This window comes from Parasteatoda tepidariorum, chromosome 3, assembly GCF_982258835.1.
Source record: "Parasteatoda tepidariorum strain Cologne lab strain chromosome 3, Ptep-v5.0, whole genome shotgun sequence".
NCBI lineage: Eukaryota > Metazoa > Arthropoda > Arachnida > Araneae > Theridiidae > Parasteatoda > Parasteatoda tepidariorum.
In genome coordinates, this window is record NC_141757.1 from 5,624,637 (window position 1) to 5,649,029 (window position 24,393).

Below are 24,393 nucleotides of genomic sequence, written 5' to 3' on the forward strand. Positions count from 1 at the left end.
GACTTGTAATAAATAAAGAAAAGTTTAACTACTTATACGTTTAATATCACCAAAATGTTTTTTTTTTTCTACAGCAAGTCGAGTCAGTGGGAGTTTTTAACACTAGATTGCCCAAGTCATTTTGACTGCTTTTTCATTTGCAAAATAAATGTACAAATAATAATGCATAAATTATTTAAGTACTTTTTAAGCATTCAAAAAAAAATCTTTTACCATTTGCCCAAAAGAAAAAAAAAAAACGATTACTTTTTTTCTAAAGTTTAATGCTCTTAATTTATAAACATAATAAAATTTAAAATTATCTAAATTAATTAAAAAAATTTGAAATTATCATAATAAAATTCAAAAACTTAACATAATCATGATAAAAAAAAAAAACTAGCTTCTGATAAATATTGCAGAGAAAATTGTGATGATCATGAATTTTTTTGTAATTTAAAACAATCGACACGGCAAAGAAAAGAAAAATCTCTTTTTAAAAGACAGAAAATTAAGCACTTTTTGCATACCCCGAATATAAAAAATGCACTTTTAGAGCTTTTAAAAATATTTAATTCGAAAATAAGCACCTTTTAAAAACACTTCGCACCCTGAATCATGTGTTCTCGGAACGATATTAATACGCATTGTAATTTCTTTATACGGGTACAGTTCGACCTCTATTTAACGAAGTCACTAAACCCCGATAAAAAGTTCGTTATATGGAAAATTCGTTAAATAGAAAATCACTATTCTAAATATACTTAAACAACACAAAACAGGTTTTAAATTCCTAAACACTAGACATAATTAAAATAGCAATTGATACACCTTTATCTTGTAAATTATTATTTCTTATCGAATTGTGATTTTAACATTTCATCATATGAAAGTTTAGCGATTTCGTCATCATTTTTGTCTTCATCTTCCTCACAATTTATTGCCGTACTATTTTTATTTTCCACACTGTCCATAAAATATCCGTATTCAGTTAATGTTTCTGCGATTGCAGCTTCAGAATCAATAAAAAGAAAATCATTAATCAGTAATCATCACCGTTAATTTCGTAGTTGGTCTCTAAGCTGTACCAATGTTTTTTTTTTTTTAAGTTCTTCTGAAGGAATATCATCCTCGTCTACCACACTTTCCAAAACCCAGCTTTATCAAAACTGTTACGAATAGTACGATCTGTAACATAATAGTTCCATGCTTTAGAAATTTCTTTTATGCTTTCTCGTCAATTTATATTGGGAATAAGTAGCTGAGAAAATTAATTCAAGATCATTTCCTCCTATAAAATGCGCTAACAAGTTTAAAATATTTTGGGAAATAGGGAAAATAGGATTTCAAAGAAAAGTTCGTTAAATAGCAAATTCACTTCGCTATTTGGAAGTAATTTTACGAAGAAATTTCTAAAATGTTCTTCGTTCTAGAAAAAAATCACAAAATACAGAAATTCGCGAAATGGAAGTTCGTTAAAAAGAAATCTGATTACATATAAATACAAAATAAATTTTATTCTAAGCTTGCATTCTGGAAAGAACAATAAAAAATTTAAAAACTCATTTGAAACCAATTACATACCAAGTATTTTTATTACATTTTTTATAACCTAAAAGAAACGGCTTGATTCTCAAAAAACAGGTTTTGTTTGATATGCATATTTGACTTTAGCAAATGGACAACATCAAGAAGTTACTTCCAAAGAAAGGATTTAAAATTATACATATCTGTTCAATTCCGTAGCTTTGTAATTTTGAACCCCATCCAGAAGACAAGGGAATTCCTGGATCAAGGTTTTTGAGAAATTTGCTTCGTGGATGACTTTTTTATGGAACTGATCTATTTATGGAACAAATCTAACATTTGAGTTATTTGGAGAGGAAAACCTCCCACTGTTAGCCTGCCGATAAGGGGACTCTAACCCAAGATCCGTCTACTAACTGAGGATATTATACGCCAGCAGTGATCGGTGCAAGCTGGATGCGGAATTCGTATCGACTAATCATCGCTGCGATTCGAACCTGGACTTCACCTCATTGGAAGGCGAACGCTCTATCCCCTGAGTCATCACGGCTCGACTCAAACTATTAAAATTCAACATACTGCAGTACTTGCAATAGCACCATCTGTTAAGGAATAAGAGAATCAGTGGATATTTTATCACCAAAAATTTCTTTAACAAATACGGAGAAATTTGAGAATATAGAGGTAAGCAGATGATAATCGTAAAATACAGGAGTCTTCGTTAAAAAGAAACAATAGACTTAGCAGGTATGTTAAGTAAATAAGCAGCGAAATTTTAAACTGGAACAGAAAAATGAATACTTTATTTTACAGCAATTGATTCCTGTAGCACAAATACATGTCTGGTGGGTTTTTACACATACAGTCTTTAAGCATATAAATTAAAAACTCATTAATATTCAACATCCATGCAACAAATACATACTTTATAACAATATTCCCAACAATCTAATAAAATGAAAAACATTACGAAACAAAAATTTGCAACACATTTTCCAATATAAACAACCGGAAAGTGTAGAACACTTCTGCCTGATAAACTTTAAATATAATACTGTGCAGAATAAATATTCACACAAAAAGAAAAAGTTTAAAATTTGGCATGCAAACAGTGGCGTAGTTTTGGGGAGGGTATGGGGGGAAAAAAACTCCGAAATTATACATTACTGGATAAATGACATAAAAAATTTTAATAAAACATTTTTACGTCATTTAAACATTTAGAATATATAATTATATATATATATATATATATATATATATATATATATATATATATATATATGTATTATATACACACACATCTGGTTAAACTATTAAACACACTCTAAGATTCTTTGTAAAATCTTAAGTATCAGGTGATTCTATACAGCTTTATTATTTTTACGCAATTGAAACCAATTTGCACTTGTTTACGTTAGTGTATCAATTGGTTAAATTAGACTATATATTATATAAGCATAGAATACTTATTATATTAAGTACTATATTAGTATATTATAATAATTAGATCAAATGATTAGACGCACTGTAGTTCCTTAATAATCACATGTTTTGCAAGAGTTTATAGGCAATACTTTTATACTTAAACATACATGTAATGGGTTTTTATTTAGGAGATTTTATATGCTTCCTATTTGTGTTTATTTTTAACGTATTGCATCACAATGTTAACCCATGGATACACGAACGTAAGCAAGTGCAAACCGGTTTCAGTCGAGTAAAAACAATAAAGCTGTGTAGTATCACCTGATAATTAAGATTATACATAGAATCTCAGAGTGAGTCTAATGTCTAATAATTTGACCAGGGACATATATATATATGCAGTTCCTGGTCAAATTATCAGACTAGGGTCTAATTATTTGAGCAGGTGTAACCCCCAAGGGGGCGTAATCCCCTCCAAACATACCATAAAACTATGACACTGCATGCAAATATCTAATCATTTATTTTTTTAAAAAACAATTAAATTTTCTGAAATATACAAAACAGTGTAAGATAGAATTATGATAGGAGTTCTCGCGGCAGAGTTCACAAAGTGCAACATATTAACAATATGTAGGTAATTCCATTAATTTCGAACAATTCATTAAAATTTTAAAAAGCAACACCATTTAGGTATAAAATTCGTTTTTCACCATAGGCAGTGACATAGCTATGGGAACAACATAGCTCATTCATTTATTAAAAGGGCATAATAAAACAGAAAAAATTATTTTTTTGATAAATAATGATTTTTGTCTTTAAAAGAATTTGAAACAACTCTGATACCCTTCATTTCATGCAGTTCAGCATCAATATTTACTCTCTTAATGATAGATATATTTTTGTAATTTGGATTAACTGATGGCAGCCTTCTTAGCTTGATTGTTATATTAACTGCTCTACTCAATTACTAACTTATAGGATATCACAAGTTATCCCATCAAATGAAAGATTAGAAATTAATAATAAAAGTAAATTAATAAAAACTTAGAATTGATTTTAAAAAAAATTTTTTTTTTTTTTTGCTCAATTAAGCAAAATTCCTCCCCCCCCCCCCTAATTTAATCTCTTGCATAGCGAATTTCCCACATTATTCCAAGAGGAAGTGTTGAGAAAACTTTATAAAAACTTTTATAACACAGTAGAGTTCAGAAATAATAAATTTTATGATCATAGTCGAACCTCTATTTAAAGAAGTCTCTAAATTTCGATAATAAGTTCGTTATATGGAAAATTCATTAAATAGAAAACCACCTTTTGAAATTCTTAAACCCAAAACAGGTTCTAAATTCATTAGCACTAGAAATAATTAAAATAGCAATTGAAACACCTTTAACTTGTAAACTAGCATCTACTATTTATCATATAAATCTTAACCACCATGAAAGAAATCTGCTTGGAAAGCAAGAACAGAGCAAAACATTATACTCTGCTACACTATCATGCTACATACATTTTGAACTAAAAAAAAAAAAAAACTAAATTTATGCATAAAATTATAGCTGCATTTATTATAAAAGTAATTTTAAGCATACATTTACACATGCATTCTTAAATCTTTTAATTACTTCTGATAAAATCCGTTTTGTCAGAGTTCTTCGCTTAAAATGCAAACAAAAAGGGATTTTACAACTTTCTCTAAAAGTTAAGTGGTTGTGAAAATTAATATAAGGTCATTTCCCTCATAAAATGAGTTAACAAATTTGAAATGTTCTGAAATATTTTGGGAAATAGAGGGAAAGTGGCATTCAAAAAATAAATTCGTTAAATAGAAAATTCACTTCGCAATTTGGAAGTTATTTGAAGAAATTTCAAAAATGTTCTTGGTTCCTCGAAAAAAATTGCACAATATAGAAATTTGCAAAATTGAATTGTTTTGCTTTTAGTTTCTTTCTTTTATTTATTTACAATTAGGGTTTACTTTTATGCTAATAAAAATATAGATTTCGTTTTAAAAATAGCATTAAGACTATTTGCTGTCAAATAAAATATTTTAAATGGCATTTGGACTGTAAGTACAATATTACTTGAAATACAATAATCATCCCCTATAATTTGGTCACACAATTTTTTTATTGGTAGGTGATTTTGTCTTAAAATGGTCAAATGATTTTTATTTTTTGCAAAAGATTATGTTCTAAATTTAATTTTCTGTGAGAATCTCTGAAAATAGATTGCTCATTTATGCATAGCTGCCAACATGGATAGGGAAAAATTCAGTAGATTTTATGAAATTATATAAATTTCATGATAATTGTCGCATGATGTACTAAATATTTTACACATAGGGAATTTTTCGGAGTTTTTGCGCTCGTCAAAATAGAAAAACTGCAATATTTATAAGCTATGATTGACATTAAACATACTCGAAATGCTATGTATTATGTTTAAACATAAATTTGAATATTAATAGGCATTTAATTCAAAGATAGTTTCAAAAAAAAATTTTTTTCAATTAATTTAATAAGAGAGTTCTGAATAAAAAATAAACTGAACATTCTTAGAACAAAAAAAGTTTTGAACTGATTTCTATAAATGAGGTTCACTTCATTGTGTATTAATAATAGTTATTTAAATATTCTAGCAAACAAGCAGAAATCTGTAAAAAAATTCTATTTCAAAAGAGATTTTTTTTAGGGAACTTACACAATTTTAAGGAATTATCTAAAATGTTCAAAAACCAGGAGAATTTTAATTAATCCAGTTGAGGTGAGAGACTGGCAAAATCCAGTAGAGTTGGCAGCTATATTTATGTAAGAGTCTGTCAAATGATTATTTTCCTTAGTGAGAATCTTTTCTTTCAAATTTTAAAACATAATTTTTTAAAAGGATAAACTGAAACATCAAAGAGAAGATATTTTACATGATATAATACTAACAAGTGGCATTTGCTGAGAGGGCAAAACCAATCTGTGGTTGCCATGGAAACCTGACGGCACGGATAATTAAGAGTTAACAGTAGCTACAAATCACACACTAACACTTATTACTCAAAAGTTTACAAAAAAAAGTTTAACATTAAAATCAAAGTAAAAGCAATAAGTTAACTGCAAGTTAATAAAAATGGTAAAATTACATAAAATATTACATATCAAGAGGAATAAAAAGCGGTGATTATGGAAAAATAAAACGTAGATAAATGAAAAATGAATGAGCAAAAATATATTCTAATACACCTCTAACTATCACAATAATCTAAAACCAACTCAAACAACAACAAAAAATCTAATACAAATAGTTAAACTTATAAATCCACAAAAAAAACTTTTTAGTAAACTAAATATATACAAAATTGTAGGTAAAAAAAAAAAAAAAAAACATGTTTTCTTCCCCTTTAAAAGAATATTTATTAGACTAAACTTAAAAAGTTGGTTAATTTTACTTGAATTAAAATACCTTTAACGAAATGTATATTTTAATGTTGTCAAAGTTTAAATACAAAACATACATTAAACGTAAAGTAAATTATAAATTCATTCATACAAAACACAAATGAACTTTTTAATTTAAACTTGAGAAATTATTTACTTATTAATGAGTCAATAAAATGTATTATATTTAACAAATTACTCTTCATAAAATATAATTAAAAGCCTGAAATCCAAAAGAAATAGTTAAAAAGAGGGTCTCAAAATGTTGAAAATCTTATAGATTAGACTGCTGGCCATGGGTAATCATAGAATACCTTTAAGTTTTATGATTGTTAAGGTTAAATTTCAATTAGCATAGCTGCCAATAGGGAATGTTAAATGTATGCAAACTATTGATCAATCAGGGTACGTAGCTAGATTTTTCAACAACAAAAAAAGCACCTTTTAAGTACTTTTTAAGCACTCAAAAAAAATTTTTTTTAATCACTTTTCAAAAACAAAATCATAATTAAGATCTGTGCAGCAATAAAAATTTTTTTTATTGTTTAAAGTTCTTAATTTATAAACATAAAAGCAATAAAATTTTCAAAAACTTTACATAACCATGATAAAATAACTAGTTTCTGATAAATATTGCAGAAAAAATTGTGAAATCATGCTTTCTTTGTAATTTAGAATGACAGTCGACAAGGCAAAAAAAATATATCTTTTTAAAAGGTATAAAATTAAGCCCTTTTTACAAATTCCGAATAAAAAAATACCTTTAAGGGCTTTTAAAAAAACGTAAATCAAAAATAAACACCTTTAAGCACTTTTTAAAAATGCTACGCACCCTGCCAATATGTAATATATTCTTCATATAGCCAACAGGGCACTGGGTTCATGTCCTAGAGGTCGTCAGATCTAACCCTGCCGACCGAAGACTCTTTGCATAGTAAAGGGTGCATGTTAAATATGTGGAGTCACAAAGTCCTCCATGTTTGAAATGTTCTGTATTATGTTTTCTCAGAATTTTGAGCAGTAATTATATTTAATTCCTCACAAGTTAAAAGATTTTTTAATTAATTTAAAAAGGGAGTTCCGAATAAAAATAAACGGAACATTTTGAAACAAAAAAGTTTTAAAACTAATTTCTATCAATGAGACTTGTTTCATTATGCATTAGTAATATGTATTTAAATATTCAACTAAGCAATAATCTGTGCAAAAATGCTATTTCAATAGAAATTTTTCTAAAATGTACAAAAACTAGAAGAATTTTTATTCAACTAGTAGACCAGAAGAAACTGGCAAAATCCAGTAGAGTTGGCAGCTGTGCATTATTTTATATCATATTTCGAAAATAAGTGATTTAGAATCTAAATAATATTCTGAGATTAGATTTGCTTAATTCTTTAAAGATCTGAGAACTTAACGACTCAGCCTAAATGTTTCATTCATAACCAAACATGGGTCATTCTAGAACACTTGTGGTATAGTTTGTCTACGGTAAGAACTCCCCCCGCCACAAAGCCTAAGGTCGTCTGCTGCTGCGGAAACAAGAATAGCGCATTTCAGTTAGGGTAGCTTCTCTTCACTCTAGGGCTAACATAGTAGACAGGGGGAAAAAATAAAGATTCCCTTTCTCACGTCGAAACCGGTCCTAAGCAGTTACCCCACACTCCAACTTGAAATAGTTTCTATGTGTGAAACACATTTTAACACTTATTTTTTTAGTAACATCAAAATTTTTATAATCTTATTAACAAATCACCTTTATATTTTTAACTTCATCTAGATACATTGAAATTTTTATAATATTTATTACTTTTAAAGACCAAGATAGATGGCAAAGCATTCAACTGGTTCAACAGGACATTGTTAATCAATTTAACAGGACGGATTTTAGCTTAATAAAATATTAAAAAAAACATAACATTTTATCTTGGTACCAATTGTAAAATTAATTTAAATTGCATATTATAATTTTTCACAAATTGTAATTTTTCAGAATTTTTTATTTTCTTATTTATTTATGCCCAATTTTATTTCCAAACATCAAGTTAACAAAAAAAAAATTTTTTTTACATAAAATTTCATATAGTTATCCAATTTAAACAACCTATTTGAATAAGTTAAACAAAACAAATATATTTAGAACTCCTAATATTGCCAGGGCACAGAATTTTTTCAGATTGTGCAGCATGATATATTGATCACATAATATTTTCAGATTTTTATTTTTGAGCTGCATTAACTTAAACTTTCTTGAATGGAAGTGTATAAGTTTCAAATAAAAAATATGTGGTGGTTAATATATTTATGTCATTTCTAGCATTATAAAAAAAACATTGATCAGATCATTTCAAATTAATTTAAACAATTTTCTTAAACAATTTACAAAATTTAAAACAGATTCTAATAAAATCTTACAAAAATAAAAACATGCATTATTAAAAAAATGATACGAAACAAAAAATTAATAACAGAGATCTCTCTAAAAATAAAAAATGAAGGGTGCTTATTCAAAAACAAGCAATTTTGAAGGGCACTAATCTTAAAAATCATAGGAATTATATTTAGCTAGTTAGTGCCCTTCAAAACGGAATTCAAAATACACAAAATAATTAGGACAAATAATATTTTATAGATAATCCTCTTCTTCTTGGGCACTACAGCCTATGACAGACCAAGGTCGTCCCAATAAGTTTATAGATACTAACTCAGTTTAAAAATAATTTGCTGCGTCATGATAAGGTAATCTGAAGTTCCTGCTTTCTGCTGCTGCAATCTCTTTTCTAAAAATATGAACACGTAATGTAAAAAAAATATTTTTTTTAAGTCAGTTCCTACTTAGGTCAACAAAGAAAAATTTTATTTTAGTTACTTTTTATTCAATAATTATAATTGTTTTCTCCCACATAAGCTCTTTTTTCCTTTTAAAAAAAAAAGAGGACATTTTTACAATATGGTGCATATTTCTGTGAAATGGCAAGCCTTCTAAAAATACTTAGAGAGAACACTGCAATAATCATAAAAATGACTGACATTATTGTGTGTAGCAAAAATTCATTACATATAAATCCAGATTGATTTGTAAATTTTGAACTATTTAAAATTTGAGTTGCAATAGAAGTCAAATTAGTTCATAGTTATTTATGCAACTTATATTTTTAATTAAAAATACACTTTTATGTGTTAACAACCACATGTACAATAGAAGATGGATTAAAAATATCAAATGGAGAAAAAAAGTCATACTAATAGTTAAAAAAGGAAATAAATAAATATTACCTAGTTTATAATCATTCACAAATAGTATAACATTCATATTAGTTATTCACTATTGAGGAAAAAAAATCTTCTAGAAATGATCCATCTTGTATTAGAAATGCAATAGGCAAGGCAGCTTAAAGCCAAATAAGAATTTTTTTTTATCACTAAGCGAAACAATTAATAAGAATAAAGAGAGATTCAAGGTGTGCAATATAAAACAAAATAAAAAAATAAATAAAATAACATACAAAACATCTAATAAATGCATTTTACAAGAATAAAATATTTAACAATGAATATTATTATGAACAGTTTTATATTTGATAAATTTCTGTAGGAAAAAAATCATTACTAAATTTAGTATTTTTCCCATAATAAACCACAAGTAAATTCAAGTATTTTTTTTTAACACAAAATAAAATATAGCCCCCCCTCCCAGAAAATAATAATAATAAAACATAAAACAGTTTGTAGTCTAAATTCATGTTACAAAATTGCATCATAAGTGCAGAAAAAAAGGCACATTCATACATAATAATATATAGATTTTGATATACGTAAGAACAAATTTAAGTCTAATTGAATGCCTGACATTAATCTTGATTGAAGTTGGATCATGATTAAAAAGAATTTATGACTGCTAAAAATAATCTAAAATAATAAAAATATCAATGATACAATAATACATTAAATGCCCATATTCAACATATCTTAATAGTTTTCTTAACACTTTAAGCGTCCTTTTTAGCAGGGTTCATTCTAGACCTTAAAAACGGCAGGACATTAGAAACTGAAAAGTAGACTATCCGTCCAAAAAGGGGCATTGTATTTCACAAATATTTACATAAGTTTTAAGATACTCAAAATTTATGCAGTTCTAAATTAATTCAATTGCAGAAAAAGTGATTAGAAATGTGGATTTATGATGAAATGTCAGTGAAATTCACTAGCAGTGACATCATACAAATTATATCAGAATTTAAAAAACCTCGAGGAAATAGTCAGAACAACAAACAGCTTCCGTGAGAACTATTGTCAAGAAACAACAAACAGCTTCCAAGAAACCTATTATAAAACAATGAGAAATTGTGATGGAATCATCATGAATCGAATGCCATAATAACGTTGTATTAAAAATATCAGTACTAAAAAAACCAAGTGAAAGTTGCAGATAAAATGATAAGTGTCAAAAAAACTATTATAAAAAATGAGAAATTGTGATGGAATCATCATGAATCGAATGTCATAATAACATTGTATTAAAAATATCAGTACTAAAAAAACCATGTGAAAGTTGCAGATAAAATGATAAGTGTCAAAAAAACTATTATAAAAAATGAGAAATTGTGATGGAATCATCATGAATCGAATGCCATAATAACATTGTATTAAAAATATCAGAATTAAAAAAACCATGTGAAAGTTGCAGATAAAATGATAAGTGTCAAAAAAGCTATTATAAAACAAGAAATTGTGATGGAATTGTCATGAATCGAATGTCATAATAACATATTACTAAAAATATTGGAATTGGAAAAACCATGTGAAAGTTGCAGATAAAATGATAAGTGTCAAAAAAACTATTATAAAAAATGAGAAATTGTGATGGAATCATCATGAATCGAATGCCATAATAACATATTACTAAAAATATTGGAATTGGAAAAACCATGTGAAAGTTGCAGATAAAATGATAAGTGTCAAAAAAACTATTATAAAAAATGAGAAATTGTGATGGAATCATCATGAATCGAATGCCATAATAACATATTACTAAAAATATTGGAATTGGAAAAACCATGTGAAAGTTGCAGATAAAATGATAAGTGTCAAAAAAACTATTATAAAAAATGAGAAATTGTGATGGAATCATCATGAATCGAATGCCATAATAACATATTACTAAAAATATTGGAATTGGAAAAACCATGTGAAAGTTGCAGATAAAATGATAAGTGTCAAAAAAACTATTATAAAAAATGAGAAATTGTGATGGAATCATCATGAATCGAATGCCATAATAACATTGTATTAAAAATATCAGAATTAAAAAAACCATGTGAAAGTTGCAGATAAAATGATAAGTGTCAAAAAAGCTATTATAAAACAAGAAATTGTGATGGAATTGTCATGAATCGAATGTCATAATAACATATTACTAAAAATATTGGAATTGGAAAAACCATGTGAAAGTTGCAGATAAAATGATAAGTGTCAAAAAAACTATTATAAAAAATGAGAAATTGTGATGGAATCATCATGAATCGAATGCCATAATAACATATTACTAAAAATATTGGAATTGGAAAAACCATGTGAAAGTTGCAGATAAAATGATAAGTGTCAAAAAAACTATTATAAAAAATGAGAAATTGTGATGGAATCATCATGAATCGAATGCCATAATAACATATTACTAAAAATATTGGAATTGGAAAAACCATGTGAAAGTTGCAGATAAAATGATAAGTGTCAAAAAAACTATTATAAAAAATGAGAAATTGTGATGGAATCATCATGAATCGAATGCCATAATAACATATTACTAAAAATATTGGAATTGGAAAAACCATGTGAAAGTTGCAGATAAAATGATAAGTGTCAAAAAAACTATTATAAAAAATGAGAAATTGTGATGGAATCATCATGAATCGAATGCCATAATAACATATTACTAAAAATATTGGAATTGGAAAAACCATGTGAAAGTTGCAGATAAAATGATAAGTGTCAAAAAAACTATTATAAAAAATGAGAAATTGTGATGGAATCATCATGAATCGAATGCCATAATAACATATTACTAAAAATATTGGAATTGGAAAAACCATGTGAAAGTTGCAGATAAAATGATAAGTGTCAAAAAAACTATTATAAAAAATGAGAAATTGTGATGGAATCATCATGAATCGAATGCCATAATAACATATTACTAAAAATATTGGAATTGGAAAAACCATGTGAAAGTTGCAGATAAAATGATAAGTGTCAAAAAAACTATTATAAAAAATGAGAAATTGTGATGGAATCATCATGAATCGAATGCCATAATAACATTGTATTAAAAATATCAGAATTAAAAAAACCATGTGAAAGTTGCAGATAAAATGATAAGTGTCAAAAAAGCTATTATAAAACAAGAAATTGTGATGGAATTGTCATGAATCGAATGTCATAATAACATATTACTAAAAATATTGGAATTGGAAAAACCATGTGAAAGTTGCAGATAAAATGATAAGTGTCAAAAAAACTATTATAAAAAATGAGAAATTGTGATGGAATCATCATGAATCGAATGCCATAATAACATATTACTAAAAATATTGGAATTGGAAAAACCATGTGAAAGTTGCAGATAAAATGATAAGTGTCAAAAAAACTATTATAAAAAATGAGAAATTGTGATGGAATCATCATGAATCGAATGCCATAATAACATATTACTAAAAATATTGGAATTGGAAAAACCATGTGAAAGTTGCAGATAAAATGATAAGTGTCAAAAAAACTATTATAAAAAATGAGAAATTGTGATGGAATCATCATGAATCGAATGCCATAATAACATATTACTAAAAATATTGGAATTGGAAAAACCATGTGAAAGTTGCAGATAAAATGATAAGTGTCAAAAAAACTATTATAAAAAATGAGAAATTGTGATGGAATCATCATGAATCGAATGCCATAATAACATTGTATTAAAAATATCAGAATTAAAAAAACCATGTGAAAGTTGCAGATAAAATGATAAGTGTCAAAAAAGCTATTATAAAACAAGAAATTGTGATGGAATTGTCATGAATCGAATGTCATAATAACATATTACTAAAAATATTGGAATTGGAAAAACCATGTGAAAGTTGCAGATAAAATGATAAGTGTCAAAAAAACTATTATAAAAAATGAGAAATTGTGATGGAATCATCATGAATCGAATGTCATAATAACATTGTATTAAAAATATCAGAACTAAAAAAAATTTGAAAGTTGCACATAAAATGATAAGTGTCAAAAAAGCTATTATAAAACAAGAAATTGTGATGGAATTGTCATGAATCGAATGTCATAATAACATATTATTAAAAATATTGGAATTGGAAAAACCATGTGAAAGTTGCAGATAAAATGACAAATGTAAAAAAACCTATTGAGAAATTGTGACGGAATTGTTGTGATGAATCGAATGCCATAATAACATTGTATTAAAAATATCAGAACTGGAAAAACCACGTGAAAATTGTAAATAAAATGATAAATGTAAAAAACCCTATTGAGAAATTGTGATGGAATAGTCATGAATCAAATGTCATAATAACATTGTATGAAAAATATTGGAACTGGAAAAAATATGTGAAAGTTGCAGATAAAATGATAAATGTCAAAAAATCTATTATAAAACAATGAAAAATTGCCATGGAATCGTCAGACCCATATAATATACACTGATACCGTTCTCGGAAAATTCATCACCATTGTGGAAAATTTCTTACTAAGAAAAAGTAATTCGCCTTTTGAAAAAAATTAATATTTTTCAAATTCCCAAGATAAGTCAATATTCATTTTTAAGCTTTTTTATACAAATGCAAAAGTGATTTCCAATTACATTCACAAGATTTAAAAAATCCCACATTATGATTCCTATTTACAGAATTTAAGATAGCACACTGTGTTTTGTATTTACATGATTTTATATCAAATATCATGTTTCTTATTAATGCGATTTAAAGATTAGACACCAAAATTAACATTCGCGCAATTTTAAAATTAAATATCGAGATTCATATTTTTGTGATTTTAAAATCAAACATAAAGATTTGTAGAAACAGATTTTAAAATTAAACATTGAGATTCATAGTTATGTGTTTTTAAAATTTAATGTCTTGTTTCGTATTTAAAAGTGAAATATCGGGATTCGTATTCTAGTGATTTTAAAATCAAACAAAGATTCGTAACAGATTTTAAAATTAAATATTGAGATTCGTTTCAAAGTGCTTTTAAAATTTTATGTATTTGTGATTTAAAAATCACACATTGAGATTCATATTCAGGCAAGAATTGCAAATAAATTTCACCAAATTGAGGTGGCGGGGATAAGATTGAAACTATTTACAAAAGTAAATAAATCAATGTGTGCAGAAAGTTTATTTTTTTATTGAGATTTTGTGTTCACAGATAGTTTTTCCTTTTATCTAACTCTAGGAATTGTTGTGATTCGAACATGTCAAAAAGTGATAACTTAAATTTGAAATTCGTATGTCGTATAAAGAATATCGTAATTTGGAAAACCATGGGAAAGCGGCTGATAAAATTATAAATAACTTTAAGAATGAAAAACTATCATAAAAAAAAGGAAATTGCGACAGAATTGCCCAAAATCAAATGCTTTAAAAAAGTGATAGTTCAAGTTGAAATGCGCATGTTGCAATAATGTATTAACTTTATAAGAATTGAAATAACCATAAGGCAAAGATCAGAAAAACAATTAAGATTGAAAAATGTTTGGAGAAACATATGGATTTATAAAAAAAAAGTGGCGCAAATAGAATGTTTTCCTTTTTAATATATCTGGTGCATAATCAGGTTTAAGGAGTATGCATGACGCAAATGTCGCATTTAAAAAACAAATGAAGGGCCCTGCCCTGCAAACTCCGCCTAGAATGAACTTTGCTATCAGTTTAAGGTTATCAGTTGTATAATTAACAATTTTTTTCCCCCTAAGTTATTTAATAAAAACTGTGCTTAATGAATAAATTTTTGTGCAAATTTGTCTAAATAGTACATAAATTAAAATAAGAAACTAATTAAGTAAAAAAACCAACTAATTCATGACAGAAATATATTTAAAATTAAAAATTAATGTAAATATATTATGGTAGACCTAAGATTCAAACATAAATACTAACTATCAATGTTATGTAATATTCTTCTTTTTAATCATAGCTCAATTTAGACGAGATAAAACTTTATCCAAATATTTGTAGAGTTTAAATGAAAGTTTTAAGAGTTTTGTAAAATGTGTAATAGTTTTTCATTTTTTCACTTCTTGAAAATACATGTTTTCAACCATATGTCATCAAATTCCCCTTTTAAGAACTTAAATTTTTATTTGATGTCGTACAAAAATTGAACAAACAAAATATATAGGTCAGGGTTGGCAGGTTTTTGACATGTGACAGTTTTTGACAGTTTAAACCATGGTTTAAACCGTCACGTCAAAAACCTCACTGTCAAAAATGTCGAAAATGTCAAAAACCTATATTCATATGTGAAATTTAATTAATACATAAAATTTATATATTTTTTATAAAGGATAGTGTTTCTAAATATGTTCTAGAAAAAATAAATTTAAAATTTTGAAGAAACACTTATATTTTGAATAGTAACCAAAATCTTGTACTTTTGAAAGCTCACATCTTTTGTAATATTCTGTATTCATTTTCATGTGTTATTGAAAATCTGCAGTGATATTATTAAGAAATTTATTTATAACCAAATTTAGTGTATAGTATAGATTATACTAAAAATTAGACATTTTTAAAGATAAATATTAGCAGTTTTGTACATTAGACATCTTTTAAAGAAAAATCTTTTTAATATTCTTTTAAATCTTCTTAATAATCATTTTAACATAAGACAATACAAATTTAAGTGCTTTCTGTTAAATACACAGAGTAATTAGTGTCGGTTTACAGTATATTCAGCCTATTCATTTACTATGCTGAAAATTTAGTTTATCCAAATATTTGTGAATTTCATTTTGCTGAATACTATTTACATAGTTTTGTTGAATATCTAAATATTCAGCTGTTGAATAATTACTTCTTGCTTTCAAGATATGCATTATTTGTATTCTTAATACAAGTGGGGGAAAAAATTAAGAGGTAAAAATTTTTTTAAAATGATAGGTAAGTGTAATAATTATAAATAAATATAATAAACAAAATGAATTATATTTATCATTATTCACAAATATAACTACTTTTAAATTCAAATTAACATACTGGATAAAGATATTCGGTATAACATAAAAATTTTTTTTCATACACTTGTATCAAGTTTGTATTTATACAACATAACTTGTAAGTTCCTTATAAATATTAGTTATATGTTCCTTATATGTCAAAAATGCATAGTAATAAACTTTTAATTTTCTTAAGTATCAAAAAAAAACTTTTTTTTTTTTCAAAATATAAATATTTAAAAAAAATTTGTGCAAAATTTTTCGGCACATGCATTTGAGTATAAATTTCTGAGATTTTAAATCTGTTATTTTACCTTAATTTTAATTAAAAAATATTTTAAAACCTGCTGATTACCTATAGTATAATTAAATTTCAATATAATGCATGGCAACTGTTGGTAGTTTTGAAGTTTATATATTTTTTTGACAAACTTTAGTTTTTGACATTTTTGACGGGTTTTTGACGGTTTAAACCAGTATTATACCCTTGTCATGTCAAAAACCACTTTTTGACGTCAAAAACCCAACCCTGATATAGGTAATATCTCTAAAAAGGAACTAATCTTAGTAAAAAGAATATTAATTGAACAAAAATGCTTATTTGTATCAAATAACAAATAAAACTTGAATCGATTAACCTCCTTTTTAAAATAATAAGGAGAAAGAAAAAAAAAAAAAAAGGAAATTAGACATCCTAAATTGGCTTTGAACAGGACACTTGTGCTTTACTGTCTTTGTCTTAAAGAATCCTAAACCTTGAACTTTGGTAAAAGGTAAAAATTCTGAAAGGTGTAACCATTGTGCACATTATTACATATATTAATAAATATTTGATATTTTTTATACAATTTGCTTTAACTGAAAATAATATAATAAGAAAATATAAGTTTTGAAGCTCCACAATTCATTGAACAACAAAAGTGAATACAATATCTTTTAAATATGAATAAATATGCTTTTAATACTGATAAATTATGTTTTTGCATAAGGATAAATAATGCAATATTAAAAATAATAATGAACTTTTTTAATGAAACAAAAACTTGTCTTCATTTTGTTTCTTGTTCAAGAATTAACCTTTTATTTTTAACAATATTTTTTTTTAATGGAAACAATTTTAATAAAAGGGTTTCGGACAGTTTAAGAAAATTTTGGGCAAGCAGGTTTTAGACAGTAAGGTTTAAACCGCGGATAATTAGAGAAAAAAAGCATAAATATAAGTAATTAAAATCCAATACCTTAAAACAGGGGTTCCCAATTTTTTTCGGTTAAGGAACCTTAAATCAACCTTCTTTCAGCTGATTTCTGACTTTATAAAAAAAGGTAATTTTGAACCTTATGACCTATAAAAGACAATTTTTGATTATTTAGCTAAAGATATGAAGAATTTTGTTTTATAATAAACAATCTAAAATTATGTTTTATGTCCAATAGTTGAATTTGTGGCCCTTGTTCTACATTTAGATAGCTTTTATTAATTTGTTTAATTTACATTAGCTGCAGCTAAATATATAAATATATATAAATTAGCTAAAATGTCTGTCCAGACATTTTATGAAAAGGCCGTTTTTGTAAAATTGTGAAAAAAATTACTCGTAATTTATGAATATAAAATAACGTTAAGTCTGATTCTTTCAACCAGGGTCCGCTTTTGTGAATTTGTGAAAATAGGGTCCGTTACTGCAAACAAACTTTCTCAAGGTTTTTTTCAATTGTAAAGACATAACAAGATAATGATCAACACTGTAAAATCATAATTTAAAAAAATTACATTTTAAAAAATAAACAGCAAATGCAGCTACTAAATTAGCGATGCAACATACAAATATTTGGTATTTAGCCAATACTGCTGTACGCAGAATATTAATTTCGGATGAATAAATAAAGAAGCGTCTGCCGAAGACAAAATTTAGTTCCGTTTACATTTGTCAATTACATGGTACAATTTGTGAAGGGTCCGATTTAAAAATAAATTATTTTGTGAAGGGTCCGTTAACGGACCCAAATTTCTTCTAAACAGACACCTGAGCTGCAAATTAATAAAGTAAGACAAATTACGCTTTACTTCGAAATGAAAACTTAAATTAACTTGGTTGAAAACGGTTATTAAGGAAACATATTTCCTTATTAAAGACATAAGTTATTTTATTTCGATTTGAAAAATGCAAGTGGAAATACTAATGCAATATTTTGTTCAAGATATCATTACAAATGTTTTATTTTGTTTTTAAAAAATGGCATTTTTATTTCTTAGAAATTTTACTCGAAATAATTTCATAAAGGCAACCAAAGGATTAAATAAATTATGAAATACATGTTGGATCTAATTATAATCTAAGCTTTCAAAAATCATCACTGGTTATAAAAAGCACGAACTCCCTTTAACTAATCCACGGTGCCCTCGGTACCCCGTTTGGGAACAATTTTAATAAACATTAACTAATAAATATTTAAAGTATCAGAAAAAAATACCTAAATAGAAAAAGCATAATCCAATAACTTTTGATGGCATAATCAGTTTCTTTCCTTTAAATTTTTCAATTAAAAGGTATGCAACTAGGCAACTTTTCACAGTAAAAATGAAACAATAATTGTTACATATATATATTATCAACACATGAGAATTACTTGCTTAAAAAAGATTACTTGCAAGAGCAAACACATTTCAAAGAAACAAAATTTCTTTTCTTTAAAATTTTTCAATTAAAAGGCTTTTAACCGGGCAACTTTTCAAGGTAAAGATAAAAAAAAATCAATAATTGTACACAGACATATTATTAACACTCGAGAGTTACTTGTTTAAAAAAGATCACTTGTCAGAGCAAACACATTTCAAAGAATCATACTAAGAAAACTCATTAATAAGACTTTCAATTCAGGGTCTTCGTAAATCGAACACAACGACGAGGTTAAAGCCAGGAGCGAGGAATTAACACAGTTAATTAAGTGTCGGAATAAGTACGTTCATCCATAAAAGCTTTAACAAATAATGATTATACACTTTCTATTATTTTAGCAGCTGATTGTATAGTGAAGACTAAAACAGAAAAATGAGCTTTAATCAGCTCTGATGATTCGGAATCCTGCGGATACTGTTCGAGGTTTGAGAATTCATCTAAGAGACCAGGAAATATACCGGACAAATAACTTTCACTGGGGGACATGATGATGTGTTTCTTGTAAATATTTCGAGGCAAGCCGTTTTGATCTAGAAAAGCTCTTTCGAGCAGAAGAAGCTGATCGTTGATGCGGCGGACAGTCATGGGATCAGATAAATCGACGGTCTCCTGCATTGAATGGAACTTGAGAGCCGCGCTCGAAAAGTTTTTTATGGCCGATTCTAGATGGTTCAGGTTGATGGCATGCTCTTCCATACCCCTCCTCATTCTAGAATTGAGGTTTAGAAAGAAATCTTGCAATATTTGGGCGTAATCGAATAAATTAAAGGGCAAGAAGAGGGAGTCGGCGAGATCTCGGAGAAGCTCGCCCAATATCTTGGTCACAGTGGCGTGGTATTTAAAAGATGGATCGATTAAATTTTTGACAAACTCAAAATTGTCATACTCCGTGTGGTGCAGTGGATAAGAAGAGCTGGACATGGTCGAGTCGTGAACGAAAGATACATCTAAAGCGGGGATGCCGGCGTGGACAAAAAACGGAGCGTAATTTCCCCTCATATCCATTTCTCGAATTTTAGGCCTTACTAACTGCATGGAATCTTTCAAATAACTATCTAACAAACTGGAGTTGCTATCCACTTTTGTTTTAGAAATGATATCTTCCAAGCTGTCTGACGGCAGATGCATTATGGGCCGTGCATAATTAGGATATAACAGATCAGACCTATTTCTCTTGTGCGGAAAACTCATCAGCCAGGCGTCATAAACAGTTTTCATGCCTTCAGCACGGTCTAGTTCGTTTGGATTTAAAACCTCCTTTGTTGCATTAAAAATGGCATTGTAGAGTAGCGGAGATGCTACGGCTCGTAGCGATGCGTTACCCGCAACTAATATATCGGCATTTATATAAGCTACAGCTCGACCGTGGAGGAGTTTGAGGTTATCTTCTAGCCATTCTGTAGAGCCAATTAAATTGTGTTCTTCCGCACCCCAGCTACAAAACATAATAGTCCTCCTAGGCCGCCAGCCTTCTTTGAGCAGGCGTCCATACACTCTCGAAAGTTCCAACAAAGCTGCCGTACCACCTGCAGCATCTACAGCGCCGTAAGACCAAGCGTCTCGATGCCCGCCTATGATCACATACCGGTCTGGTTCGGTTTTACCACGAATGGTGCCGATAACATTATAAATTGTTTTATTCACGTACTGATTATAGACTTGAAGTTGAATCTTCCAAGCAGAATCTTTGAAAGATCCACCCAGTTTATACGTGAAATTGAAACCACCCTGCCATTCTTTCGGGGCATCCGGACCCGCCAGTGAGCTCAGCAAAATGTATGCATTGTCATAACTAATAGGTTGAACAATAAGGGCTGGCAAGAGAGCTGAAGAAATGGAGAGTCGGTTTGCATCGTGGCGAGCCGGATATCCTGGCGTCAGAGGATCCCCGGCACCATTCCATAGAATTGAATCCGTTCTAGCAGCATTGGAAGGCAGCCACCAAGTTTTAGGATACGAGTCGGAATGCAGAATGGGAGGATTATACTTATCCGGGTCGGGATACAGTATCAAACCGGCGGCTTTAAACTGCTGCGCATTCCAGACTATTTCATCTGCTGGCAATTTCCAGTGTCTAGCAATTAAAATTTTACCCTCAATAGGAATTCCAAGAGATTTTAAATAAGTAAAATCAGAAGTTTGTCCGTAATTGATGTAGACCAGGTTTCCCGTAGCGTTGCCGGGCAAGGAATACGCACTAAACGCTGGGTTGAGGGTCTTCTTTCCATGAGATTCGATTTTCACCACGTCTCTATTGAGGTTGTCAATTATTTTAACAACATTGGGTTTTTCCTTATCAGGATAGCTTAACAAAACATTGTATTCGACGATATCTGCAGAATCCATAGAATGTTTCAACCAATCAGATTTAATATTCAGAGCGAAATGACGATCCGTTGAGCTGCCAGCTATGTGTGGTTCACGACTGTAATCTTTAATAAAATTTTTTATTTCTTCACTACTAATCATTTGTGAAATTTTTCTTCTCACATAAGGGTTGGCCTCTTGAACTGAATGTAACGCTACTGACAAACTAGGAATACACTGGCTATGTTCGGAATGCGCAAAATAGCCGATAATTAAACCAAGCAGAGCACTTATTAATCCAATACCAATACCAGCCACAACGAGATTTCTATTGGAAACTCTGATTTCTTCGGTAGTTCTCTGATATATCTCCACATCTCCGACCTCTTGATCACCCCACGTAACTTGTTCAGCTTCCATACCGTCTTCGTTGCGATATGGCCTATACTGAGCTGTCATTTTCATTATGGAAAACTAAAAAATAAAATGTATCGCTTCGTACGGAAGCGGTACACCATACCATTACTTTAATTCGACGTTAATCCAGAAATGAATAAAAGCTGTAAGCTATGCGATTCACTGATATCTCAGACGATAAAGAACAGCTGGTTTTTGGCAATGAGCTAAACGTGATTTACAGGTAATGTCGAAAATGCAAAAATTTAATTAAAATTTATTCTAATCCTTTAACAGCGGTTGTTTTTTGTTGATGGATGGAATGCGCCTGATTTGTGTTGCCAGATTATGATTATCCACAATCAATATCGATTTCGAATAAAATCTCTGCTTTCAAAGCAAAGCAAGCTTTAGCTAAAATAGAATTAACCACAAAATATCATCATAAAATTTTTTAATAAAACACATAAAAATTTAGGCTATGATCCCAAAGGAACAAACGTTGTTAAGCTGCCGCTGCTGATAGTAGAGTAGATAAATGTTATTGGCTGATTATATCATCGATGGCAACGTTTTCGCTTAATCAGTGTTGCGCACTTTAGTTATTTTTTTACCGTTCCCGAATATTAGTTTTGGAATTAATTAATTTTTGAGTTCTAAACTCGCAGCCATTGAACGAGTTAGGGATAGAAAAATGACACCCTCCCTTTTTCCCTCCCAACTATTGGATGTTTACAAACAATTTGCTAAGGTTCCCAGCAGATCACCGAAGTCAAGCATCACTGGCTGCGGTTAGTGTGCGGGTGGGTGAAACACTTGGATCCGTCTGCGTAAGGACCGAGGGTGTGCGGTATTGGTCCTCGTTAAACTGTGCTACCGCAAAGTGCTCGACTTCACGTGCAGGTCGTAGGGCTACCGAAGAGGGGGTGCCATCCCCTCTGCAGAGGATCAAAATTGTGATGGCATGTCTTCGGATCATCCTCAGGGATGCTTCCCAGACCGTCGCCAATAGCCCATTGAGCAGCTCTAGTGCAACGTAAATGAACTACAACAACAACCAAACAATTTGCTGGTGAAATTTTTTCGAACGAGAAGTGTGGGGAACGTGAAACTCCGAAGCTACGCACATGACTCACTCCGTAACTCCCTTTAATATTAACTTATAATTTTCAAACTCTGCCAGAAATTGGAGTTTTATACACCAAACAATCGTACCAAAGGGAATATTTATACACTAATTAGGGGGCACATAAAGAGCCAAAATAGATTTTGTTAATTAACCGGAAGAAAGCTCTTTTAGCTATATATTCGTGGAAGCAACGTACGAGACGTGGTGTGGTTGTTAACGCTAAGGGTAAAGAAGTTTGTAGACTGGGTGGTCAGGGGTTCGGTCCTGGTCACGGAGTATTTTTTAATTTTTTTTTCTATTTACTTCGCTTTATTTTTTAAAATTTATTTTTCGATATTTCAACGCGATTAAAGTGTTATATACATCAGAAAAATTATTTTTCTTCGGGAAAGAGGGAATAATAGCTGTAAAACGGATAAATTTCGACACTGGAGCTACGCACACGACTCACTCCGTAACTCCCTTTAATATTAACTTATAATTTTCAAACTTTGTAAGAAATTAGTGTTTTATATACCAAACAATCGTACCAAAGGGAATATTTATACACTATTTATGGGGCACATAAAGAGCCAAAATAGATTTTGTTAATTAACCGGAAGAAAGCTCTTTTAGCTATATATTCGTGGAAGCAACGTGCGAGTCGTGGCGTGGTTGTTAACGATAAGGGTAAAGAAATTTGGAGACTGGGTGGTCAGGGGTTCGGTCCTGGTCACGGAGTATTTTTTAATTTTTTTTTCTATTTACTTCGCTTTATTTTTTAAAATTTATTTTTCGATATTTCAACGCGATTAAAGTGTTATATACATCAGAAAAATTATTTTTCTTCGGGAAAGAGGGAATAATAGCTGTAAAACGGATAAATTTCGACACTGGAGCTACGCACACGACTCACTCCGTAACTCCCTTTAATATTAACTTATAATTTTCAAACTTTGTAAGAAATTAGTGTTTTATATACCAAACAATCGTACCAAAGGGAATATTTATACACTATTTATGGGGCACATAAAGAGCCAAAATAGATTTTGTTAATTAACCGGAAGAAAGCTCTTTTAGCTATATATTCGTGGAAGCAACGTGCGAGTCGTGGCGTGGTTGTTAACGATAAGGGTAAAGAAATTTGGAGACTGGGTGGTCAGGGGTTCGGTCCTGGTCACGGAGTATTTTTTAATTTTTTTTTCTATTTACTTCGCTTTATTTTTTAAATTTTTTTTTTCGATATTTCAACGTGATTAAAGTGTTATATACATCAGAAAAATTATTTTTCTTCGGGAAAGAGGGAATAATAGCTGA

The 24,393-nt window shown here is 29.0% G+C and overlaps 1 protein-coding gene and 2 long non-coding RNA genes across 3 annotated transcripts in view; 2 read left to right on the forward strand and 1 right to left on the reverse strand.

Annotated features, from left to right (window-relative positions):
- The window catches only part of LOC147812725 (uncharacterized), a 284,443-nt gene that overhangs the window by 97,765 nt on the left and 162,285 nt on the right, over positions 1-24,393 (forward strand). The gene's annotated exons all lie outside the window — the stretch shown is intronic.
- On the forward strand, positions 15,635-19,188 carry LOC147812727 (uncharacterized). Its single transcript, XR_015432381.1, has 2 exons — positions 15,635-15,770; positions 17,126-19,188. It is a non-coding gene; the product is annotated as an uncharacterized LOC147812727 (long non-coding RNA).
- On the reverse strand, positions 17,683-22,459 carry LOC107446485 (N-acetylated-alpha-linked acidic dipeptidase 2). The gene is made up of 2 exons (XM_087158663.1): positions 19,060-22,459; positions 17,683-17,930 (listed from the first exon to the last, which is right to left on the reverse strand). The coding sequence occupies exon 1, from the start codon at positions 22,035-22,037 to the stop codon at positions 19,581-19,583; it is 2,457 nt and encodes an 818-aa protein (XP_087014789.1). The 5' UTR covers positions 22,038-22,459; the 3' UTR covers positions 17,683-17,930; positions 19,060-19,580.